General features: G+C 40.0%; 2 protein-coding genes across 5 annotated transcripts in view; one reads left to right on the forward strand and one right to left on the reverse strand.

The window, feature by feature from the left end:
- The window catches only part of Rpgrip1l (RPGRIP1 like), a 98,816-nt gene extending 82,916 nt beyond the window's left edge, over window positions 1-15,900 (reverse strand). For all 4 annotated transcript variants that reach the window (XM_036187369.1, XM_036187367.1, XM_036187368.1 and 1 more), the window contains exons 1-6: window positions 15,723-15,900; window positions 12,859-12,950; window positions 10,812-10,956; window positions 7,430-7,728; window positions 3,129-3,231; window positions 1,765-1,908 (exon numbers count right to left, since the gene is read on the reverse strand). In XM_036187369.1, the coding sequence (XP_036043262.1) occupies window positions 1,765-1,908; window positions 3,129-3,231; window positions 7,430-7,728; window positions 10,812-10,956; window positions 12,859-12,943 (776 nt within the window). In that variant the 5' untranslated portion in view covers window positions 12,944-12,950; window positions 15,723-15,900. The remainder of the gene's footprint in view (window positions 1-1,764; window positions 1,909-3,128; window positions 3,232-7,429; window positions 7,729-10,811; window positions 10,957-12,858; window positions 12,951-15,722) is intronic.
- A 127-nt stretch (window positions 15,901-16,027) lies between these two features.
- The window catches only part of Fto (FTO alpha-ketoglutarate dependent dioxygenase), a 362,312-nt gene continuing 355,121 nt past the window's right edge, over window positions 16,028-23,218 (forward strand). The window contains exon 1 of the mRNA XM_036187370.1: window positions 16,028-16,138. Coding sequence (XP_036043263.1) covers window positions 16,094-16,138 — 45 coding nt within the window. The 5' untranslated portion in view covers window positions 16,028-16,093. The remainder of the gene's footprint in view (window positions 16,139-23,218) is intronic.

The raw sequence follows: 23,218 nt of genomic DNA on the forward strand, positions 1-23,218 counted from the left end.
AGGCTATATAGCAGGGGGGACCCTAGGATGACTGTGGCTTACAATAAGTTTTGGTTTTACTCAATTACTGGGCAAGCCTCAATGAAACATTTCACTATTAGGATAAGAATTTTTACTGCATCAAGCTGATAATAGGAATAAACAAACAAACAAACAAACAAATAAAATTAATATCTTCTTTAAAAAACACAACCCAAGCTGGGTGGTGGTGGTGCACACCTTTAATCCCAGCACTCAGGAGGCAGAGCCAGACAGACCTCTGTGAGTTCAAGGCCAGCCTGGTCTATACAGCAAGATCCAGGACAGGCACCAAAACAACACAGAGAAACCTGTCTCAAACAACAACAATAACAACAACAGTAACAACAACAACAACAACAACAAAACCCACAACCCAAGTCTACTATTTCATGTATTTCCTTAGATCCTTCATAATATCACCACGCAGGGTTAGCTTGCTAAGAGAGGATTAGGGCTGGTGAGAGGGCTCAGTGGGGACAGGCATGTGCTGCCAAGCTGCCTGATGTCCTGCCTGAATTCCTAGTGATTCCTTTAAGTTGTTCTTGGATTTCCAAATGGATGCCTGTATACATACATGAGTGTGCACACACAAAATAAAGAAATGGAATAGGAAACCTTCATTCTTATTTTTAAAAAAGAGATACTTCAACACTCTATCTGAAATGAAAAGTTAGACAATATTACCAGGTTTTTAAAAAGAGGAACTTGACCAGAGTATCACACAGTTCAGAAAAGGAAAACAGAAGTCGAGTCACTAAGTCTGGTTTGAACAACACTATGAGGTCTGTGAAAAAAACAGGAGAGATACAACCACCAAATGCAACATGTATATTTTATTTGGGGCCACTAAAATGAACAGCAGAAAGGTCTCTCTAGACAAGTCTGAATGTAAACTGGTTGCTAGATGCTACCAAAGAACGACTATTAATTTTGTTGGGCATAGAGATACACTCTCAACTACTTATGAGTGACTGTGTGGCTAGGACTAGCTAAGTGAAGGAAACAAAAGTATAAATTTAGATGAGGTAAGACTGGTAAGATATTAAAACTGTTGAAGTGGAGTTATATAAACATAAGCTATTATCTTTAGTTTTGTCAAAAGAAAAGAAGAGAAAAGGTTGTGAAGAGAAAAAAGGGAGCTGAAGAGATACTGTGGTGAACAGAAGTCTTGTTCAAAGCACAATGTCAACACACAAAGTGAACCTATGGGACTAGAACCAAAAACAAAGGATGATGTGAACAAAAATACTCTTTTATAAAACATCAAAAACACAATGGTGGCAAGGAGACTATTGTCACGATGGTCCACACACCACACCAGTCATCAGACTTGCTTGTAAACTGAGTACAAGGAGACGCAATATCTTTTGTGGTTCTACACTGCTAAGCATTGTGGAACTAGAGGCTGAACAAACCCTGAAGGCTTGTCTTACACACTCGGTCTGACAGTGCAGCTCTTGCTCCCCAGGCTTCTCTGAGTAGCTATGATCGAATGATCTAAACTTCTCAAGTCTTGACAAGTGGGGTAAACAAAGACAGGCTGAGAGTGGCAGCCAGCCACAGGGCCAGCAGGGAAAACCGCCCCTTCTGCACATGATACTTGATACAGTTAGTAGGTCTACAGCATTCTATCCAAAGACTAAGTAGAAATAGGGTTTTAAAATAGCTTAGATGGATTTATCATTATAAATTATTTAAAATTAATTTTGAGCACATCAAGGTGACATTCCAGTTTTAACATACCTTTGATCTGTAGCTTGCTGTTCTCGAAGTTGAAGAAGAGACAACTCAATTTCATTTTCTTTTCTCCTCAACTGAGTTTTCAGAATCTCTGCCATGTGCTCTAATTCTTCTATCTGGCCTCTCTGTGACTGAATAACATTTTCTCTGCAATAAAGAATCTTGATAAGAATTGGCAGTTTGAGGAGAAATTTGTAGTATTTAAAGTCAGTGCAAAGATAGCTCTTCATTATAATTATAGGGCAAGCCAAAGTTCATAAAAGGGCTTCACCACCTCTGCATGTAGTGAAGCAGCAGCAGATTCAATGTGATGACTTGAACTTATATCTGGGACAATTCAAGAGATGGTCTTTTAGAAGATACTGTTGTAGGCAATAGACTGGACTGTAGCTGAATTCAGTTTAGTATGTACTGATCTCCTACTGGATACTCTACAACATAATTTATATGTCTTGCTCTTTTATATGTGCACAGCTACCATATCACCCAATTAATACTTCAGAGAGTGAGCATGAAATGTGCCAAACATAGCTGGGGGCCCTAGCATGCATTCATTTCTTTGTCTGGCAGCATCCCAATGCAGTGAGTCCTGGGAAACTGCTACAAACCTTGGCTAAGAAATATCTAAGAATGAGAAAGTATTTAGTCTTTTATTTCCTCACAAGTTGATTGCTAGTGTGATTCGCATTTAAAACACTCAGCAGAGAACATTTCAAATCTGTATCAGCTTACTCTTCAGCAACGTTCTAAGACTGATACTCTTAGTGCAATGCTTTCTTTGCTTATTCAGTGTTCTGATGATCCAGGAAAAGGCCTAAAGTCATTTGCACAACTCTCAGACACTGAAACCAGCAGGCAAAGATGAACCAGAAAATAAAGATGAACGAGGCAGGAGTAACTCCTGTGAAATCATGACATGGTGAAGAATCATCTCACAGAGCCACAGGAAAACAAGAGCTGAGATCTGTGTGTATGTACCAGATACCTCCAACTTTCAAGCCACTCCTCCTGCCTCCTAATGCCTCCCTCCTCCCTAAAAGGGTTGAGTCAAGTTCTAAAAATTACCTGTAAGCTTATGGGAATGAAAACGTCTCTAAAACTGAGATTATTCAAAGTGATTGGACTTCAGGCCATTCCTTTGGTGGTAAAATGAACATACACCCAGCCATCAGTATAGCTAGATAAACTATCCACTGAGAACATGTTATATAATATCTGTTATTACTCCACAGAACTAGCTGTATTTTAGTAAAGCAAATTATTTATACATACTCCAATTTTGTTTACCATAAAGGAGAAGGAGGGATCAAAATAAGACATAATCAATATACAAATTTCTAAAATGACCATGAAAAAAGAATACATACAAATTTCTTATTTCTCCTTTGGCTTCTTCAAGTAAACTATTGCCATATTTTGTGAGTGTGGGCTGTGCAGTTTCTGCTTCATCTACATTTTGGAATCTTATACCTAAAAATAAAGTAGTAAAATATTATGAAAAGTTAAGAAAGACAGATCCTTGATTTGCTAAAAGTATGTTTATAACAAACACTAGGCTGCATGTGTTCTTAGAACAGAGTAATGGAAGTGCAAGCTAAGGGGGCATTAGCCCACAGCCACCAGCAGGCAGCATGTGAGACACAGAAAAATGGATTGCCCACTGGACAATCCTGCTTAAGAAACCATCTAGAAATAAGGCTATACATTTTGAGACTTAGAACTTCTATCCCAATTTCTGAAAGAACCACTATTTTTAATTCAGGGATTTATAATAAAAACGGAAATATGAAGAGAAAGATTCAACCTAGGGTAAAACCAAATACTACTGTTATATTAAAAGGACACAGCAATAAAATGACTTCCTATTGACATTCTGCTGGACTCATAGATCAGTGCCTCGCTCAGTCATCATCAGAGAAGCTTCGGCTTGCAGCAGACAGAAACAGACACAGAGACCCACAGCCAGATGACATGCAGAGAGAGAGAGAGACCTTGGGACACTCAGTGTACATGATACAGCACGTGTGGAGGTCTGAGGACAACTAACAAGGCAGTTATTTCTTCCACTGTATGTGTCTTGATAACTGATCACAGGTCGCCAGGCTTAGTGGCAAGCACCATCTTACCAGTACCTTCTTAGAAGTTTTGAAAATGACTTTATTTAATCATAAAAATCCCTTGATCTTACATTAAATCCTTAACTTATGCCATCTTTTTGGTTATTCAACCTCAATAAGAAAATCCATATTTTTAAAAAGGTGATTTGAGACTGAATCACCAATAAGAGCTCTTAAAATAAAGCAGTATCCTGCAGCATTTTTCAAACAGAAAGTTACGTGTGCTATGTATGATGGCACACACGTACAGTCTCAGATACTTGGGAGTTTGTGGCAGGCAAACTGTTTGAGCCTAGCCTGAGCAATAGGAGACATTCATCTTAAAGGAAAAAAATATATATCAAGTTTGATAAGTACAGTCCAATTGTTAAAAGTCAGACATACTTTTAATTACATATGCCACTTTATGTTTCTAGAATCATTAGAATAAAGCACAACAAATGATGCAGATTTCCAATGATCTAAAGACACAGAAAAAAATTTCTCTTTAGAAAAGTTTTAACTTTTTCAAAATGAGAAATTCCATGATTTTTAAGTTGATGGATGAAGATGGCCCTCACTTACTCTTTATGATATGCTCATGATCTACTGCCGTAACCTACAGCATAGGAAAGGACCAGCCTGAGACATTCAGATTTCACTGTGCTACAACTCACCAGTTACACGTGAGCTATGATACCAACACTGAAGCTTTCCCTACACAATCAGGGGGAGATTCAAAATGAGCAGTGAGTTAAAAGACTAAATTTAGAGGGGTATTGGGTGAGGAGAAGTGGGGAGAGAGAGGAGGGATGAGAGAGAGAGGTCTGTGGTTGGTATGGAAAATGAATAAAAAAATTCTTAAATTAAAAAAGTATAAATTCAAAATATATTTAAAAATTTGGCCACATAGTGATTTGGTTATTAATTAGTAACTGGTCATTATTTCTAGCTAATGGTTATTACATATTCTTTTCAGTTTTGATTTGATTGTCTGATACAGCCCAGGATGGCTTCAAATTCCACATCCTCTTGTTTTAGTCTCTCTTTTTTTTTTCTTTGTGGTTTTGGTTTTTCAAGACAAGGTTTCTCTGTGTAACAGCTCTGGCTGTCCTGGAATTTGCTCTGTCAACCAGGCTGGCCTCAAACTCAGAGATCTGCCTGCCTCTGCCTCCTGAGTGCTGGTGTTATAGCTGTATGCCACCATCATCTGGCTTGTCTTAGTGTTTTTTTTAAGAATAATTTACCATCATTATCTTCCTCCTCATCATTCTGTGCATAAAATGCCTGTTTTTGCCTGTGTACCCCATGCATCGTGGTACCCACAGAGACCAGAGTATGGTGTCAGATGCCCTGGAACTGAAGCTATATACAGTTGTGAGCTGTCATTGGGTGCTGGGAATGGAACCTGGTCCTGTGGAAGATCAGTCAGTGCTCTAACCATTGAACCATCTCTCTAGCCACTTGCTACAGTCTTCTGATTAGTACTAGGTGCTGGATCACTGGCCTGTAGCATGCTTGGGCACCAATGGCTGTATTTTAAAACATACATGCTTTACCAAAGGTTTTGTTTCAGTGGTTCTTCATAGTAAGAACTGTGTCTACATAATGTCTATCACACTTGAGCCAGTGTTTGCCATCATTTATTCCAAGGTGTAAACAGAGATGATGGCATCCCCACAGCAGTTTTGTAGGAAAATCCAGCCTTTCATCCCAGGGAGTGACGGCAGAAAGTAGAAAGATACATAAGGCGTGAAGACCAGAAACTAGAAGCATTTGGCTGGTTAAGCTTTTAGGCTTTGGAGCAGAAGTTCAACTGAGATTCTGCATGAGGACTCAGAGGCTGGCAGTCTGAGGAAACAAGACCAGCTGAGGAACTGGCAAGGTGAGGAAGCTGTGGCTTGTTCTGCTTCTCTGATCTTTCAGCAGTCACCCCAATAACTGGCCTCAGGTTTGATTTCATTAATAAGAACGCTTTAAGATTCCTACTACACAGTTTCATGGTAGATGCCTCCTGTGGCCAGAGGGAGTCTGGGCTTCTCATTTAGTCCCTTTTCAACCCAAGATAGTCCTAAAAAATTGGGTCCATGTCTCAGTCTCAAAGGCAGCCTTGAAGAGTGTACTGCACATTTAAGATTAACTTCCCATAATGACACCTCAGGTTTACTCACACACCATTATTAAGTACTCAACATTTACCACAGTGTATGATTTCTGTGTCCTAGACTCTACAGACAGGGAAGCAGTTCTAAATCACAAAGACAATACACATACAAGGAGATATTTAAGTTTATAAGTTTTTTGTTTTAAAGGCTGATGTTCTGCAGATCCTTTTTAAAAGAAAATATTTTTAATAGCGGGGAGGGTAAGCTTTGATTTGGACAGTAGCTTGCCATACTAACTTAAAGTCTGGGCATTAGTTTTACTCAGCATAAAGGACCTAGCAGTCCTTCCATGTCATCTTGCATTTCCAGAAGTCAGCACTAAGGCTCAGTGAGGACATGACTTTTTAAGGGAATATCCCTCAGTGAGGACCTCCACCCTCCTTCCTCTTACCTAATCTGGCATTATTATCACTCCATTTTATAGATGGAAAAAAAGAGGCTGAGAGGTCAAGGGCTGACTTCCATATAAAATAACAATTCATGGCAGAGTGTGTTTTCTGATTTATAATTCGCTGTGCTCACTTTGATTATACCCAAAGGCTACCACAATCTCACAAAGCTGGCAACAGCTAAGCCTTTCATCCTGCGGCTGCCTCCTGACTGTGTGGAGACCGTCCGACTTCAAAGGCTCACTATCTAGGACAGAGACAGTGCTAACAGTTGGCTTTGGAAAAGAAAACTACAACAATTTTTTTCTCTCCTTCTGTTCATATGGTGTTTCCCTTTCCTCCATGAATTATAACTAAAGGCTTACATCATTTTTCAATATTACAAAAGATGTTGGATGTTTCTGTGAAGCATATTCCTAATAAAAATCAATTAGAGCTAGAATTTTATTTCCTTATCTAGAAGTGTCATTTTAAAAAAGCGACTTAAGATATTTACACGCTTTTGGTTTCATTTTAGTAAGTTCATTTGGGGGTGGAAAGAATTTGGGCTTGATGCCTAAATTAGTTTGGTCTATGCAATTGCTCTGTAATACAGAGACACTTTACATCGTTCTTTGCAATGTGAAGAAACTGATGGCATAATTATTTTAAGGATGACAAGACTTTTATAACCACCAGCGCCTGTACTTTTTATATGTAAAGGAAACTGCAAACCAACAGAGAAGATCTGCACAAAGTGCAGGGGCAGGACTCATGTTCAACTCAACCTCAATTGCTCTTAGTTTCATACATGCCTACTCTAACAGCTTTGTTATTGTTTGACTAAGTAAATGAGAGTGACCTAGGGATTCCGGAACAAAACTGTCTTTGTTACAGCATTATGATCTTGCAAAAAGCAAGCCTCGGACCGTTTTGAATCCCCTTTGAAGACATGTGAGAACATGAGTAAGAAACAAAGCTGAGTATGTCAGTGGGAAACAGGTTTGGACTTCAGTCCAGCGCTTGCCGAACGGTTTACCTTTCTTGGGACATTCCTGGAAGCCTGTACTCGAGCTTGCTTGCCTGCGGCCAGTGTTAACTCGAGCCTGCACACGACTGTGCGGAGTCTGCTTGTACCCCTGGACTTGGAGTTGCTGTTTGGCTGATATTAACCTGTTTTTGAGGACTTCATTTTGTCTTTCAAGCTCATGAACTTTTTCTTGCAGCTGCTCAATCATTTCTTCCATTTCTACATCTCGTCCCAGCCGCTTGGGGCCGCCACCAACCCGCTCATATCTTTTCTTGTCATTAACTAGCCGTATTAACTTGGTGGCCATTCTAGGGAAATAATAAAAAGATGAAAAGGAATGTGAGAAGTCAGCATAAAATGCATTCTGTTGAAAGGAACATAATCACTGTGAAGACTTCAGTGCAGAACCGGAATAATAAATCTCAGGTTTTGATGTAACTATTACTGCCTGTGAAGAATCCTTTGATGATAATTGAAACCACTGGGCAACAATCTGCTTTATAGCACTGACAAATAGCAGTTTCCTAAGGCTTATCATTTAAGGGTAGTAGAGAGAGGACACATATTTACCCCATATGTTCCAGAGACGCAATTTTAACGCATGACCTTATATAGGAACACTGGATGCACTTAAATGTAGTCACAGAGTATGGATGTGGTGGGCCATGTCTACAACCCACAATGAGTTAGAACTTTTGAAAAGTGAGCTAAGATTATGCAGATTTAGGTAGGATAGTATCTTATATTTCTATAGGATTAAGACAAGGAAAAACCATAAAAATGATAGAATTCACAGATGTACACATATAAAATCCAATGGAAATTTCAAAATAACCCAAAATGTGACACTAAATGTTGGTTAGTACGCAACAAATGTTTGTGTTTAATTTCAGAAAAATAATTACATGCAAGAAATATCATTTTAACGCTACTTAAGATTTTTTGACATGAATTGTTCTACTGACACCCCAGGAACTTATACCTTTGACTCTTTCAAGTTTTGATAAAAACTGGTCAGACAGAACAAAAGACAGAATGGGCACATGGGGGTGATGTAATATACACGCATGGAAAACATGCCTGACAGTGAATGGAAAAATCTTGGCAGGACAAGAAAGAAAAGGTGGCTTTGATGAGAGACACAAGTTCAAGACTTTACAAAATTGGTCGCACATCTTCAATTGCTGATTCTAGTTTATAGTGAATCTATTTTTATAAAGACCCAAACAGGAGATTGGAAATAAAAACACACTACATTTTTCTTTAAGTGGGGTTTGCTTTATTTTAGCATGGTTATGGACAGAAGCTTTTACTTAAGGGAACAAAAGTGAAATAGAAAAGCAGCCCTTAATAGCTTTGGGATGTCATAGAACAACGTTTCCCCCTATGCAGAGTCTTCTGTAATGCGGTAGTAATACATGTCTATCTACACTTCTGGCTACTCGGCTACAGCATGTGGCATCAGGGGAGCTATGCATAACATAATCAGTTAAGATTGTTTTCTCTTTCCCTTGAGGCACATCCACTAAGCAAGCTTTATAAGGGATATTGGTTAATAAAAACCAAGATCCAAGAGTACCACAAACATCCTAGTAATCAGTGGATTACTTCCTTTTCCACCTAGTCCTGTGGATGACCCATCACTGGGAAACCTAACTAGGTATCATCACCCAGCAGAACCACATTCTCTGCCTTGCCCAGTAATGAGGTTAGAGTCCTGAACCTTGCTCAGTGTCCTATCAGTAAAAATAATATATTCATCCAAACGAGGAGTCACTTAAATATCTGAATACTTATTACAGGAAGATTAGCACTTAGAAACATAGATTACATTAAAAAGAAAGGTACAGAGTTCATATTAAAAATCAGTTACCTGAGGAATGGTAAATGATTTTTTAATATAAGACAAGGATATTGACAGTGTCTTCAAATTTGTGACATGATTTTCAAGTAAACTTCATCAGGAACTGTAAGACTGCATATGCTTGTTTAGTCATAGGAATATTTTTCATTTGTTTAAGTTATTAATGAATTGTAAGTTATGTAGTGAGGTTTGAGTACTTACTTAAAAAGACAATGTAGAAAATCCATATTTACACAGAAGGTGATACTAACTCATGCCTTAGGGATAAATGTAAAGACACTCTATCCATGGATCCAGACCAGTGTCATTGGGATGAGGATGAAAAGGCATTTGTATCTATGGGCTGTGTTCACTGAGTAAGTACTCCCATAGCTCAGTAAAACAAAGTCTCAGGAGAGTAAATGGCCTGAGCACAGGATACTGGGAGAAAGATAATAGAACACATATATCCAACTTGACTCCTAGTCCAGTTCCTCATTCCCAGTGAGCTAGGTGGTTCATTATTAATTAAACTGGTTTTATTTTTTGGTTAGGACAAATTACTAACAAAATCAGGTGGTGAATTAAATTATTTTACTGTCCAATCAGGTATATAAAGAAAAAAGCAGTTTAGTGGTTGCAGGTTCACGTCTCACTCTGGCTGGTAGACCTGGGTGTGCTACTGGTCAGACCTGAACCAGGCACATCTTAAAAGTAACAATTTCTATGTCTCAACCAACTCAAAGTAGAAGGCCTGCCCTAGGATGGTTGGTGGGTCTGAAACTAAGTCTACAAGGTAGAATGTGAAATGGAAGGAATCACTTCTGTAGGATAAATTCTAACGAGGGAGCCATCTTCCTCCTTGAGAAGCCACCTTCTTTTGAACCTAGAACATGACTTTGAATACAGTTTGTAAGCACTCCTTTGTTCCCATACCAGACATTCTAACGACAGGCACAGTATTTCTGAGTAAAGAGGAACTGAAGAGAAATTTACTCTGGAAACATTATTCCTGCATACATTTTTCACATGTCCATCAAAAGTGATAATGTGCTTTTTCAGAAATAGTAGAGACTTTTTGAAATAAATACAGAACCCAGACTAACCAAAGTGAAGTTGAGCATGCCCCAGATATAAGTGATGTTTTCATTAGTAAATCCCAAGTCATAAGGGAACACACATTTGAACAAGTTGGAATAGTTAATTACTTTTTAAACTTTCATGACATTTAAAACAACAGATGCTTGGCTATCTGCTTATTAAGTCATAAATATTAACCCCAAAGTTATTTATAGATCTGATACACTCATGGTACTCTTAGCTATTAGCTGTGTTCTTTCAAATAGCAACTTTAGACATAATAAACACAATCCTCTTGGTTTATTATTCTACTTTGTAAGATTTTCCATTTTTAAAAAATTCTATTTATTTATAACCTGCCCATTCCAGAAAAGATTGAAGGTGGGGCTTTCAATTAAGTTTATAAAAAACTATATCCTTCAAACTTTACAGAGTTAAGAAAAAAAGCTAAAAGCTTTTTATCATAACCTTTTAATTTTATCCTCTTGCTTGCGGGCATGCTGTTTAAGTAAAATGTTCTCATCATGCAAACGCAGAAATCTGTCTTCCAGTTCCTCACGACTGACACGTGACACGGCCTGGCGAGTCTTCCTTGTTCGTGCAGTTGAAGTTTCTAAAAAAATGCCAAGGCAATTAATTGTAGTATCACTTAAAATAGCCTCTAAAAACTGATAACTGCTGATCCTATTTTTCATCCTTTTTATTTTTTTTTTGGCTTTATGAAACTGAGTTTCATACAGTACAGGTTAGCCTCAAACTTGCTATGTGGCTGGGATGACCTTGAACTCCTAATCTTCCTGCCTCTACTTTCCAAGTACTGGGACTACAGGCATGTACCATCACACTCACATCCACCCCCATCCCCTTGACCTACAAATTAAGTTGTTTTTCTTTAGAAAATGTTATAGCATGGTTCATGCCAATGATCTTAGGTGAGATGAAGCACCTCTGGGATTAATGCTTCATGTATGGTATTAGGGATCTGAGCAACAACTTTATTCACTGTCATGGACTTAATCACTTTCTCAGAATATAGGAAGGAACTGATTCAAAAGCTTTCTAATTCTTATTGAGTGCTGTAAATCCTCATAGTTGGAGAAGCCAGGCTACCTGGTCTGGGAACACAGGTGTGCAAGGTCTAATCACTAACATGGCAGCAAGAAGAAGCCCTAGTATCTGCAAATATATATTTTACAGATGCAAAAACTAGAACAATTCAGTGAACATAATTTGATTAGGACTTTTTTTTCTGAGTTAGGGAGCTAGGATATAGAAAAATAAACTATAAAATAAACAAACACAAATCCTCTAAAATAAAAAAAAAACTTGTCATTTGAAAGCTTCACAGATCATTTCTCTATGAGCTATTTAATATATTGAAAATTAACTTTTAGATATGACATAGTGGCACATGCTTTTAAACCCAACATTCAAGAGGCAGAGGCAGGTGATTTCTGTGAGTTCGAGGCTAGCCTGGTCTACATACTAAGTTCCAGGCCAACTTAAGGTTACATAGTAAGACACTATCTCAAAAACACAACACAACAGATATATATATTTCAATCATATATTAAAGACTGAGGGTGGCTACTGATGATAAGGATTGGACTTAAACAGTACCAAAACCCAATGGTACTTACACTGTACCAAAACCCAATAGTTTTAAACACTTCAATTTTATTTGTATTGGAATACCTGATACTGGTTCATGATCTAAAGCAAAACCTAAACATCGTTCCTTTTAATAATATTTATGGTCAATTTGTTCTCAATGATCAGCACACTGACTACCTTCCTAAGGTAGCTGAACCTGGCCATTGACACTGTTATGATTAAACAGTGTATGGAAAGTCCTTAGGACACATTTTGAACTTCCAGCCTCCTGCAAGCAGAGTGAGTGGCACACGGGTTTGACAGGCATTGCCCACAAACATGAACCTGGCTCTCCAGTCCATGCTGTGCTTTAAAGCAGAGCTGTGCTTTCTCAGTCGAAAGTACTCCTCAGCTCTATGGGAACAACTAAACGATAAAAGGATAAAGAAAGCCTTTAATGTGTATTAATGTGATTGAAAACTCACTATCACTTGCATAAACAGGCCATTTTGAGATACTCTACTTGAAAGGCAAAAATTTTAAAATATGGCATTTCCTCTCATATAAAACTTAAACATAAAAAAGTATTTTAATGGTGAATGTGATTTAAACCAGGCAATTCAGTTTAGAGGCCTGATACTCTATGCAGTTTCTACTGATGTGTGGAATTTTAAAAAGATGATTTATAACAACTCTTTATCAGAACAGAGGGGGATCTTGCATTTGCTATGAGCTGTTGATAATGGATGCACGCAGTAAAATACCATATGTGTTTTAAACTCTCCATCTTGTTTAGTCCAATCAAGAGCTATATAGTTACTTAAATGGCTGGGTTTGTATGACTATCAGAAATACTTTAAATTAAAAGTACAGAAATGACTGATCACAGTTCCTAACTGTAATGCCTAGCAGGTGGCCGTACCTTGTAACCCTCCGACTCCAAAGAGGGTCAGACCTGTGTCTTTCACTGGCAGATCTCCTGCCGTCTCATCACTTGGACCAGACATGGCCTCTCTGTGGAGAAAGGAAAATTCAAACAGACTCTAAGTTACTGCATCAACTGTGCAGTGGAATGAGCCAAATAAAGTGACTGGGAAACTAGAACTTTAATGGACACGTTATTGCCCACATGTGCTGCTTGAGCAAGATGAAAGCTCCCATCTCGAAGGAACACTGCATCCAGTCATGAAGACTGCCTCTTTCAGCAGAGTATTTCCTACAGTTTTCTTAGGAAATGAGGCAAGGGTAGCATTCTTCCTTTTCTTATCCATCTGAAACAAAAGCAAACCCTTCCAAAGTTAAGAAATACTTCCTATCCCGTCTCCTTTCCTTAAAGACAGCATGAATTTTGGGAAAACCAACAGACCAAAAACCCACTCTGGTCGTGAACTCAAGGCAGAGAGTCTGTTCTATCATCTAATAGTTGGTCAGTATATTTACATAACTTAAATAACAGAACAAATTATACCCATCTCACAGCGAGCAAGTGAGATTACAAACTAAGGGCATTCAGCAAACGTGCCGGGGATGTCAAGGGTCTAGGAATGGCGACTCTGCCTGGTGTACAAATGATGGCCCCTTACAAGCTCTGCGAAAGGGGCTCCACATGTCTATGATGTGTTTTCACGTTTGTTGTGCCCCTCCTTTGTTACTTCATCAGGTTCCAGGGATGAGTTACCACAATATACTGTGGTCTGTCTTGCTTGCTCTAGAACTTGGAGTTTTTTTTTTTTTTTTTCTTTACAGAAACACACCACAGTAACTTAGTTTTGTATGTGGATATGAATATACAGTGTATCGTAAACAAACCAACAAATAAATAAGTAAGTACATCCTAGGAAGTTAGATATAAACTGTTAATGAAGAACCCTTGTAGTGAAGAGACTTCCAAGTTCTAGAAAGCAAAGAACTTATTCATCTTGTTCACGTCTGTCTCAGAAGCTTGCACAGAGTGTGGCACACTCAGTGAGCAGCATTCACCAAACAGTCATGTGAATGGTAAAGGGAGCTCTTGAATCTCAGTGTCTGAAAACCGAGACTCTGCTTATGATGATTTTGTGTAGATGTGCATGAAGAGTATGTCCCAGAGAGAGGGTCCAGAACTTGGACTAGAACTCGCAGTAGGCTGAGAACCACAGGACAAGGGGCATATGGCTCAGAGGATGACAACAGAAGAGGATACTAACACATACTGAGTGTTCACTGTGCTTACAGTACGCACACACAATGGCTACTCAAATGGTTCCTGATACACAAACAGAAGCTAACACAAACAAGTTCAACTGCTCAAAGTCATCCATCCAGGAAGTAGGAAGTAGTTGTTTGGTGATATTTTTGGTTATCACAACTGAGAAAGTGTTACTGGCTTGTAGTGGGTGGATGCCAGCAATGGAGTATGGGATCAATGTGTAATGATGGTTTTTCAGGCCCAGAATGTGAATAGTGGAGAGGCTAAGAAACCTTCCACCATGCTGCAGCTGCATGGCCTTCCCAATCCCGCTGCAAATTCTCCCTGCAGCTCTCTACACTCCACTTACGCTGTTCTCCCCTTTCCCCAAGTCCAGTGCTTTCATCTTGCACCAAAGGCTCTTGCATTATGTGCCTCATATGTCAGAGCTCAGCTCAACTGTCACTTAAAATTTCCCTCACTATTCTCTGGTAGTTTCCTTCTCAGTTTCTAGAGTTTCTTTTTCAAAGGAAACCTGTGTTGTCCAGGTTGATCTCAAAATCACCAAGAACACTAAGCATGCTGGCCTCCAATTCTCTATTCTTTTCTTTTCTTTAAAAGACAGGGTCTTTCTATGTAAACTTGGCTGGCCTGGAACTCAGAGATCCACCTGCCTCTGCTTTCTGAGTGCTGGGGTTAAAGTTGAGTGCCACCACGCCCTGTGCGAACTCTGGATTTTTCCTGAGTGTTCCATCACACTGGGCTATGGCTTATTTCTTACAGCAATAGCCTCTGTTATTATTCAGAGTTGTTCAGTCAAATTCATTGTCGTAGAATTCACTTTTAATTCAGCGTATATCATTGTTTTTTGCTTTATATCTGTCCCTGAACACTCCCCCATCTCTCGAGCTTTCTCTCACTGGTCCCTTTCTTCCCCCAAATAGTCTCCCTTCTGCTATCTGATGTCACATGGTGGGCAACAATGTTCACATTTATTTAATGAATAAATGAATGCCAGGCACTGAACTGAAACAATGTCTTTGCCTATAATGGCTGTAACAGACTATAGGATTAGTCAGATGAGATACAGTAATAAAATAGGCCACTAGGAACTGACTGTGATGGTGGGAACTTGAGGCAAGACCTATATCACTGAATTTGAGACCGGCATGGGCTAACAAGCTAGTTCAAGGCCAGCCTGGGGTACATAGGAAAGCCCTACTTTTAAAAACCGACCACCACCACCACCACCATCACCACCCCCACCCCACCCCCCCCCCCACCACACAACAATAACAACAGAGACAAGTCCCTTGGGAGGCTTAGGTTCTAATTCCAATCCAAATCCTGGGAAATGGAGCGAACTGTGACCGTGGCCTTCGAACTGCAGGATTTAGACAGGGTTGCCAATTCTTATAGGCTAGGTTTCTGGTTTGGCAGGAGGTCAGGGCGGACTGTGATGCAGGCCTGTATGTGGAGGTGTGTAGGGATGGACTGCTTTGCACGCAAGAATCCCCGGCCTTCCCCAGGCCTCAGAGAGGACCCCAGGCCCTCAGCTGGGAGGCAGAGGGAGGGCTGGCCAACCTGCACCTGCCCCCACCGCACAGGGTACTACTCACCTCCGCGTTCGCTCTCAGCTAGCTACCGTTGCTATAGCGCCCAGGCGCGGGCTGCCGCAGGCCCAGAGGAGCACGGGAAAACATGGTGGTTCCTGTTACCACTGGGAAATGTAGTTCTCCCTGCGCTCTCGGCCGTCGGCGGGTCGTGTATGGACTAAGCCAGCCCAGCTGGCTGACTTGAGAAATTCGGCTCTGAAGCCCAAGGAGTTCTCGGGAGTTTCGCGGAGCATCCTGGGAAAGGTAGTTCTAGCCGCTCTTAGAGAGAATGGAGCCAGGCGGGAAAGAGCCGCTGAGAGAACTACATACAGGAGGCGGGGTCCAGGGCGAGGGTGGACGCGGCCCTCCGTGGCGAAGAAGGCTTTAGTGGCAGCATGAAGCGCGCCCAGACCGCGGAGGAAAGAGAGCGTGAAGCTAAGGTATGTGTGGCTCCGGGCATCTGCAACTCTGCGTTAGTCCAGGGCTAGAGGCAGGGAAGCCACAGACCAGCTGGGGTGGTGAGCGGATGCTCGGCGTTAAGCCAAGGGATGACAGGGCCTTGTTTGCAAGAGACCTGCAGACGTGGTGTGTGTGTGTACACACGTCTGTGCTGTAGACTCATATTGCTGTGTGTGTGTGTGTGTGTGTGTGTGTGTACACGTCTGTGCTGTAGACTCATATTGCTCTGTGTGTGTGTGTGTGTGTGTGTGTACAGGTCTGTGCTGTAGACTCATATTGCTCTCTCTCTGTGTGTGTGTGTGTGTGTGTGTGTGTGTGTGTACACATATTGCTCTGGATGCAGATCTAGTATAGTTATACTTGGTCAGAAATGAAAAGCTAGACCTCAATGTCCGTTCCCTGCGTCTGTACCTATTTCTTGGATTTATTTGTAGCCATTCTAGTGCCTCAGTTTACCAGATGGCTATGATCATACCATCTGTGCTTTCTCAGCCCGTTGAGGACTCCAAGGCCCGAGAGCAGCTGAGATAAAGTATCTGTTCGTTGTCACTTATTTATTTGGAACATTGTCTCAGTGGCCAGGTGACATAGTCTACGTGGTCCATGGTCCGAACAGGGAATATGCTTAATATGATTTACCTAGTTTCTGTGGCTAGTACATTCCTAGTCTTTGTCTTTGCTGTTCAGCTTCTGACAGGACAATTCTATGGGTTGACAGCAATAGTGACTTACTTATTTACGGCAATTATCGTATTAGACATCTGCATTAAATACATGATATTTCATATTATTGCATCCTATGGCAAGACAGTTATTACATAGGTAGAGTATAAACAGTTTGTTCTACAGATGAGGAATGGAAACTCAATGTTTTCCTTTTCTCCATTCCCAAAGTTGTGACCTATCGATTTGTCCTAATGTATCAGCATTCAGTCCCCTCTTACATTTCTATTCCCTTGGATGAATCTACCAAGGCCTCTTAAGTGGCTTGCCACAGCAGTCTCCTTATTGGGCTATATTCACTCTATCTTAAATCTTTATCTTCCTTCTTTGCCAATCAAATGATTCTCCCCACACTCTATACTAGAGAGTGATTTCTTCCCCCAAAATTTAAATTCTAGTCATGACCCATCAACAACCACCTGTTTGAAAGTCTCAAGGGCCTCTGCTGCTTAGGATAAATACAAACCTTCCTATAGCCAGAAAGGTCCTGAGTGGTTTGGATTCACTGTGCTTCTACAGCCTCAGTGGGCACAACAGATTGCCTGTCAGTCACTTTGGCCTTCTCAAAAGTCTCCCTTGTCTGTAGCTCATTTGGTCAAAGGCCACTGGACATGCAACTTGGTGTTAGTCTATAGAAGGTAAATATCGGCAGTGAAGATCAGTGGGAAATAAAACAGGTACAGTTCTTGCTGTCATAGAATTTTGTCCTGTAAGAGAGTCTGCCTAAAGGCAGTAAACCTAAGGATTTAAAATTTTGAATATGCTGTGGAATGACCTGAATTATATATTTTACAGATGTGGAAACAGAGTCTGGTAGAAGTTGTCCCTTGCTCAGAGCCATTTGTTTTTGGGGTGGGATTAGGGATCAGAGTCAGGCCCTATGGCTATAATCTCCTAGCTCTGTTTGTGAAACACGTTGACTTGAAGAGCAAGCTGCTGTCCTGTTTGCTGTTTGAACATTTCTTTGATTTTCTTAAATGAATTTGCTCCTTGAAATACTGGCTGAAACGAAGCACAGGTTGCTGTTTTAAATCTTAAATAGACAGTGCCCAAGTAATCAGGAATGAGTGTTTCTCATCCTGTTCAACTGAATTGAGGTTTGATTTATATAGAGTATCTTGTAATTTTTTGTATAGTTTGATGAGTGTCAACAGTACATACATGCAAAAGGTTCTAGTTGCATAGAGAACATCATGATGCCTTTAAAAAAATCTATTTCTGTACAGCCAATTTTCCCCCCTTGGTTTTACCCCTAGGCAATCACTGTGATCAGTCACAATTGTTGAATCTATACTTTCTAGAATTTCTTATATAAGTAGAAACATACAATATGATCCTGGTGTCTGTTGTTTTTATTCACCATTATTTTTGAGAGCTATGCATGTTAGAGCATGTGTTATCAAGTTGTTCCTCTTCTATTGCTGAGTAATAGTGCCTTTTGTGTGATGTCCCATTTTGTTTATTCACTTACCTGTTGCTGGGCGTTTGGATTGTTACAGGTTTAAGACTGTTAAGGAAAAGAGCTGTGAACAATTGTATATCTCTGTTATTGTCTACACTGGGCGGTGTATTCATTTGCAGTTTCCTCAATGTTTCCACCTCTTGTCTAAGCAACCACTAATTTTTTTTTTTTTGTTCACTAGGACTCATGCATGTGTGCCTGCGTGCGTGCGTGCGTGTGTATCTGTGTGTGTAAGACCAAAGCTCTTCAGTGAGTTTCTTCTTCAACTGCTCTCCACCTTATTTTTGAGATAGGGTCTCTTTTTGAACCTGGAGCTCACTAACTGGGCTAGACTTGCTAGCCAGCAGCCTTGGGATCTTCCTGTCTTCACCCTTCCTGTGCTGGGATTACAGGCATGTACTGAACCTGGCTTTTTACTTGGGTGCTGGAGATCCAAACTCAGGTCCTTTTGCTTGTGCAGCAAGCATGTTACTGACTGAGCCGTCTCATGTGATTAGATCATGTGACCTTTGTGTTTGGCTGCTTTCACCCAGCATGCATGTTCATACATGTTGAGGTTCACACATCTTGCAGCACTTCTCAGTACGTCTCATTACCCAGTAGATGGTATTCCTATATCTGGACATCTCACATTCTATTTATATACTGTTCTGGTCTGCTTTCTGTTGCTATGATGGAATGCCATGACCAAAAGCAACTTGGGGAGGAAAGGGATGATTTCATCTTACACTGTTTTGTAACCGTTCATTATTGAGGAAAGCCAAGGCAGGAACTGGAGTAGAGGCCATGGAGGAACACTGCCTACTGGCCATGGAGGAACACTGCCTACTGGCCATGGAGGAACACTGCCTACTGGCCATGGAGGAACACTGCCTACTGGCCATGGAGGAATACTGCCTACAGGCCATGGAGGAACACTGCCTACTGGCCATGGAGGAACACTGCCTACTGGCCATGGAGGAACACTGCTTACTGGCCATGGAGGAACACTGCTTACTGGCCATGGAGGAACACTGCTTACAGGCTTGCTCCTCATGGCTTGTGCAGCTTCCTTTCTGATTCTGTCCAGGACTATGCGCCCAGGGTGGTACTGCCTATATCAATGACTAATCAGGCAAATGTCCCTCAATTGACAATTCCTCATTAGTTTCCTTCTTCCCTGGTGACTGTAGTTTGTGTCAAGGACATTTACTGTTTGGTGAACAATTTGATTCTACTCATCCTAGTTAGGGTTTTATTGCTGTGAAGAGACAACATGACCATGGCAACTCTTATAAAGGGAAACATTTAAATGAGGCTGGCTTACAATTCAATTAGTCCATTATCATCATGGCAGGAAGCATGATGGCATTCAGGCAGACATGGTGCTGGAGAGGTAGCTGAGAGTTCTACATCTGGATCTGAAAGTAGCAGCAGAAGGAGACTGTGTGCCACACTGGACTTAGCTTGAGCATATTAGACCTCCAAACCAACCCCCACAATGACATACTTCTTCCAGCAAGGCCACACCTCGTAATAGTGCCAGTCCTATATGGGCCAAGCATTCAAACACATGAGTCTATGGGTGCCATTCCTTCAAACCACCGCACTACTTTTTGGCTGTCATGAAAAATGGTACCATGAACAGTTGCACCCTAGTTTCTGTGTGGACAGGATTTTATTTGGCTCATGGGTAGAGACCTAGTAGAACTGCTACTCATATTATAAGACTATTCTTAATATTTCGCAAAACTGCCACACTGTTTGCCACATAGGCTGCTCTACCCTACATTTCTCACCAGAGAGTTTGAGGGTCAGAATTTCTTTACGTCTTTATCATTACTTGTTACTGTTTGTCTTTTCGTTGTAGCCTTTATGGTGAGCAGGAGGTAGTATTTCATTGTGGTCTTGATTTGTATTTCCCTGATGACAAAGAATATTGTCATATCTTTTCATACACTTAATGAACATGTGTGTATCCTTTTTCTCTTGTGTACATGTGAGCATTTGTGCATGCGTGCGTGCATATGTTTGTGGTGAGTGTGTATGGATGTGTTTGCATGCATTTGTGGGCATATATGTGCTAATGCATGTGTGTGAATGTATGTAGCCAGAGACTCGTGTGGGGAGTTGTCTTCTATCCATCTATACTATTTTATTGAGGCTAGGTCTATTAGTTAAAGCCAGAACTTGCAGCCACAGCTAGTCTGGCTAGCCAGCTTCCTCTGGGGATCCTCTGTCCATGCCTTATTAGCTCTACAGGCAGACTCCCAACTCCTACCTAGCATTTACCTGTCTTCTGAGAATATGAATTCCCTTTCTTAACCACTAAGCCATCTCCCCCACCCCATGTGCTTGAATTTTTTTTACCCAGTTTTATTGTTGTTGTTGGCTTATTAAGTTTTATGAGTTCTTTATATTTTCTAACTAAATTTATTGCCTCGGCTTCCTAATTAGTTTGGATTATAGTCCTGTGCCAGTGTGTTAAGATTTTGAAATATTTCTCCTGAAGTCACAAAAGTTTCTTGTTTGCTTTTTAAATTGAATGCTGTCATCTGTAGTAATTACCTTTGATTTGCCTTTTCTCATTGTAATAACTTAGATTATATTTTTTCCCTTGCAGCTGCTTGTACTGTAGACTTTATGTACTTTCCAAATCTGAAGGGAGAATAAGATTGGACTAAATATCTGGCTTTCCAGCAATGCATTTGTTCACTTTGTGTTAATGTATCAGAGCAGACATATATATGCCCATGCATTTAAAAAAAATGAACTTTTTTTTTCTTACAGTGGCATGGTCCAGTAGTATTTGGTAGATATATTTGTCCCAAATTAGACCATTTAGTTCTCTCAATTCTTTGCTATTAGAATAGGGATTCATACTTTGAGCCTGTGTTTCTCCAACCAGACAGTAGTGCCAAGATGGGCTGACTCTCTGGGCTGCTGTGAGGTTCCACTGTGTGTTTGCATGTGTATGGGAGCATGTATGGTGCCTATATGCATGCATGTGAATGTGCATATATGTGTGCTCCAGGGAAAAAGTAGGTGTGATCTTCATTGAATTTGGTATTTTCCATCAAAGACCCCAGAAGAATATAATATTACATAAATAAACAGGAAGTGCATTGTGAGCAACTTCCAAAACTCTAGAAATGACAAGACAGTAACCCAAAGTTCCTCTGCAACGCTGGGGCATCCAACTTCAGCCAGCCTAAAGGCCTAGAATCCTCTGGCAGACTTTTCAGTGAAGCAAGAAATTTGAAGGACTGTCTCTCCTATTGGCAAAGTTCATCAGTTGCTTTACTCTGTGTCCTGCAGAATGTCTGGCAGTTTCTTCTGTGAAGCAGGAACCTGAAGGACCATATCACCTTGTTTTGGCAAAGTTCAGTGGTCACCTTCTTATGGGTCCTGTATGTCCAGTTTATACAACATACTGTCAAGCAGTCCAGGCAAGAGCAGTTTCTTGCCAAAATGGCTAACTTTTGCTACAAAGAAAGCAAACTCCATATGGAGTATCTTCAGTGCCCATCTTCCTCTTTGAAGTAAATTGGTGCTGCCAGGAGCAGATGTGTCTCATTGTCCAGAAAAGTCTTAAGTTCTTAAAACATTTTAAATGCCATATTCTGTAGGTCTTTGAAGTGTTTAAAGGTTACCTACCTAATTGAAATACATCTATGTATACTTAGAAAACTAACATGACTATAAGTTTAATTATCATAGATGACTAATTATTAATCTGTATTTCTTAATTATATATTACAATTTTAAATGAGTTGCATAAACATATCTTAAACAAGAGTAGAAATATATATACAGTATAACAAAATTAACTTTGAATTTGTATCAATAAACTAAAATCCATAGCATTGTAAAACATTTCAAACAAGTCGTTGCTCTTTAAAAGAAGATTCAATAATCTACCTTTTCATCCTAACACATCTATATCCCCTTTTCTTCTTTGGAAAGAGATTGCATTTTTAACTAGCTCCCTTTAAATAAAAATAAACATTTATAAACAATATTTTGGGAATTTGGATGTAGCTTTTCACACTACTTCCTGCTGATTGGGGATACTGGCAATCTTATGGAGATCCTGAGAAAATTTGAGATAATGGTCAAGTCCTGGGAAGACTGGCTATAATCTTTGTTGATAGATACTATCTGTTAAGGTTCAAGAGGTCTCACTTAATCAAATCTGATCCATCTTAACCTGGAACAAATCAGTTTTCCTTGTTAACAAATTCAGAAAAGAAAATTACTAAAGAGATGTAAAGTGTATAAGTTTGAAAGATATCAAAAGATAGTTTTTGGTTTGTAATACAAATTAGGATAGAAAGTGAATTAGATACAACACTTTGTATTCACCAAAATATGATAAATAATGGAGTATTTTCTCTGAATTTGTCAAATGTTTATGTAATGCACAGTGTTAATGTAATTCTTGACTATACATTGTATATAGTTATTGTACTTATTGTATTAGTATTTTATATTAGTTATAACTTTCTTTTGTTTTTTAGACAAAAAAGGTGAAATGTGATATATTTGTAATCGAAGAAATAAAGCTTGTCTGAAGATCAGAGGACAGAGCTAGCCACAGTTAGTTATAGAGGTCAGGTAGGGGTGGCACACACCTTTAATCCTAGCATTTGGGAGGCAATGATCCGTCTGGATCTCTGTGAGTTCATAGTACCCTGGACTACATAAGATTAATCCAGTTTAAAAGAGAAACTTTCTTCAACAACTGTGTAGATTAGTTTGGCCTTGAACCCTTAGAGATCCACTGTGTTTGGTGGGATTAAATGCATGCACCACTGCACCCAGCATTGTATGTTCTTCTTTGCCTGAGGTTTTATTGTGGTTGTTGTAGGTCATGCAGTTTGGGTGGATTAGCAAA

Source organism: Onychomys torridus, chromosome 5, assembly GCF_903995425.1.
Source record: "Onychomys torridus chromosome 5, mOncTor1.1, whole genome shotgun sequence".
Lineage (NCBI taxonomy): Eukaryota > Metazoa > Chordata > Mammalia > Rodentia > Cricetidae > Onychomys > Onychomys torridus.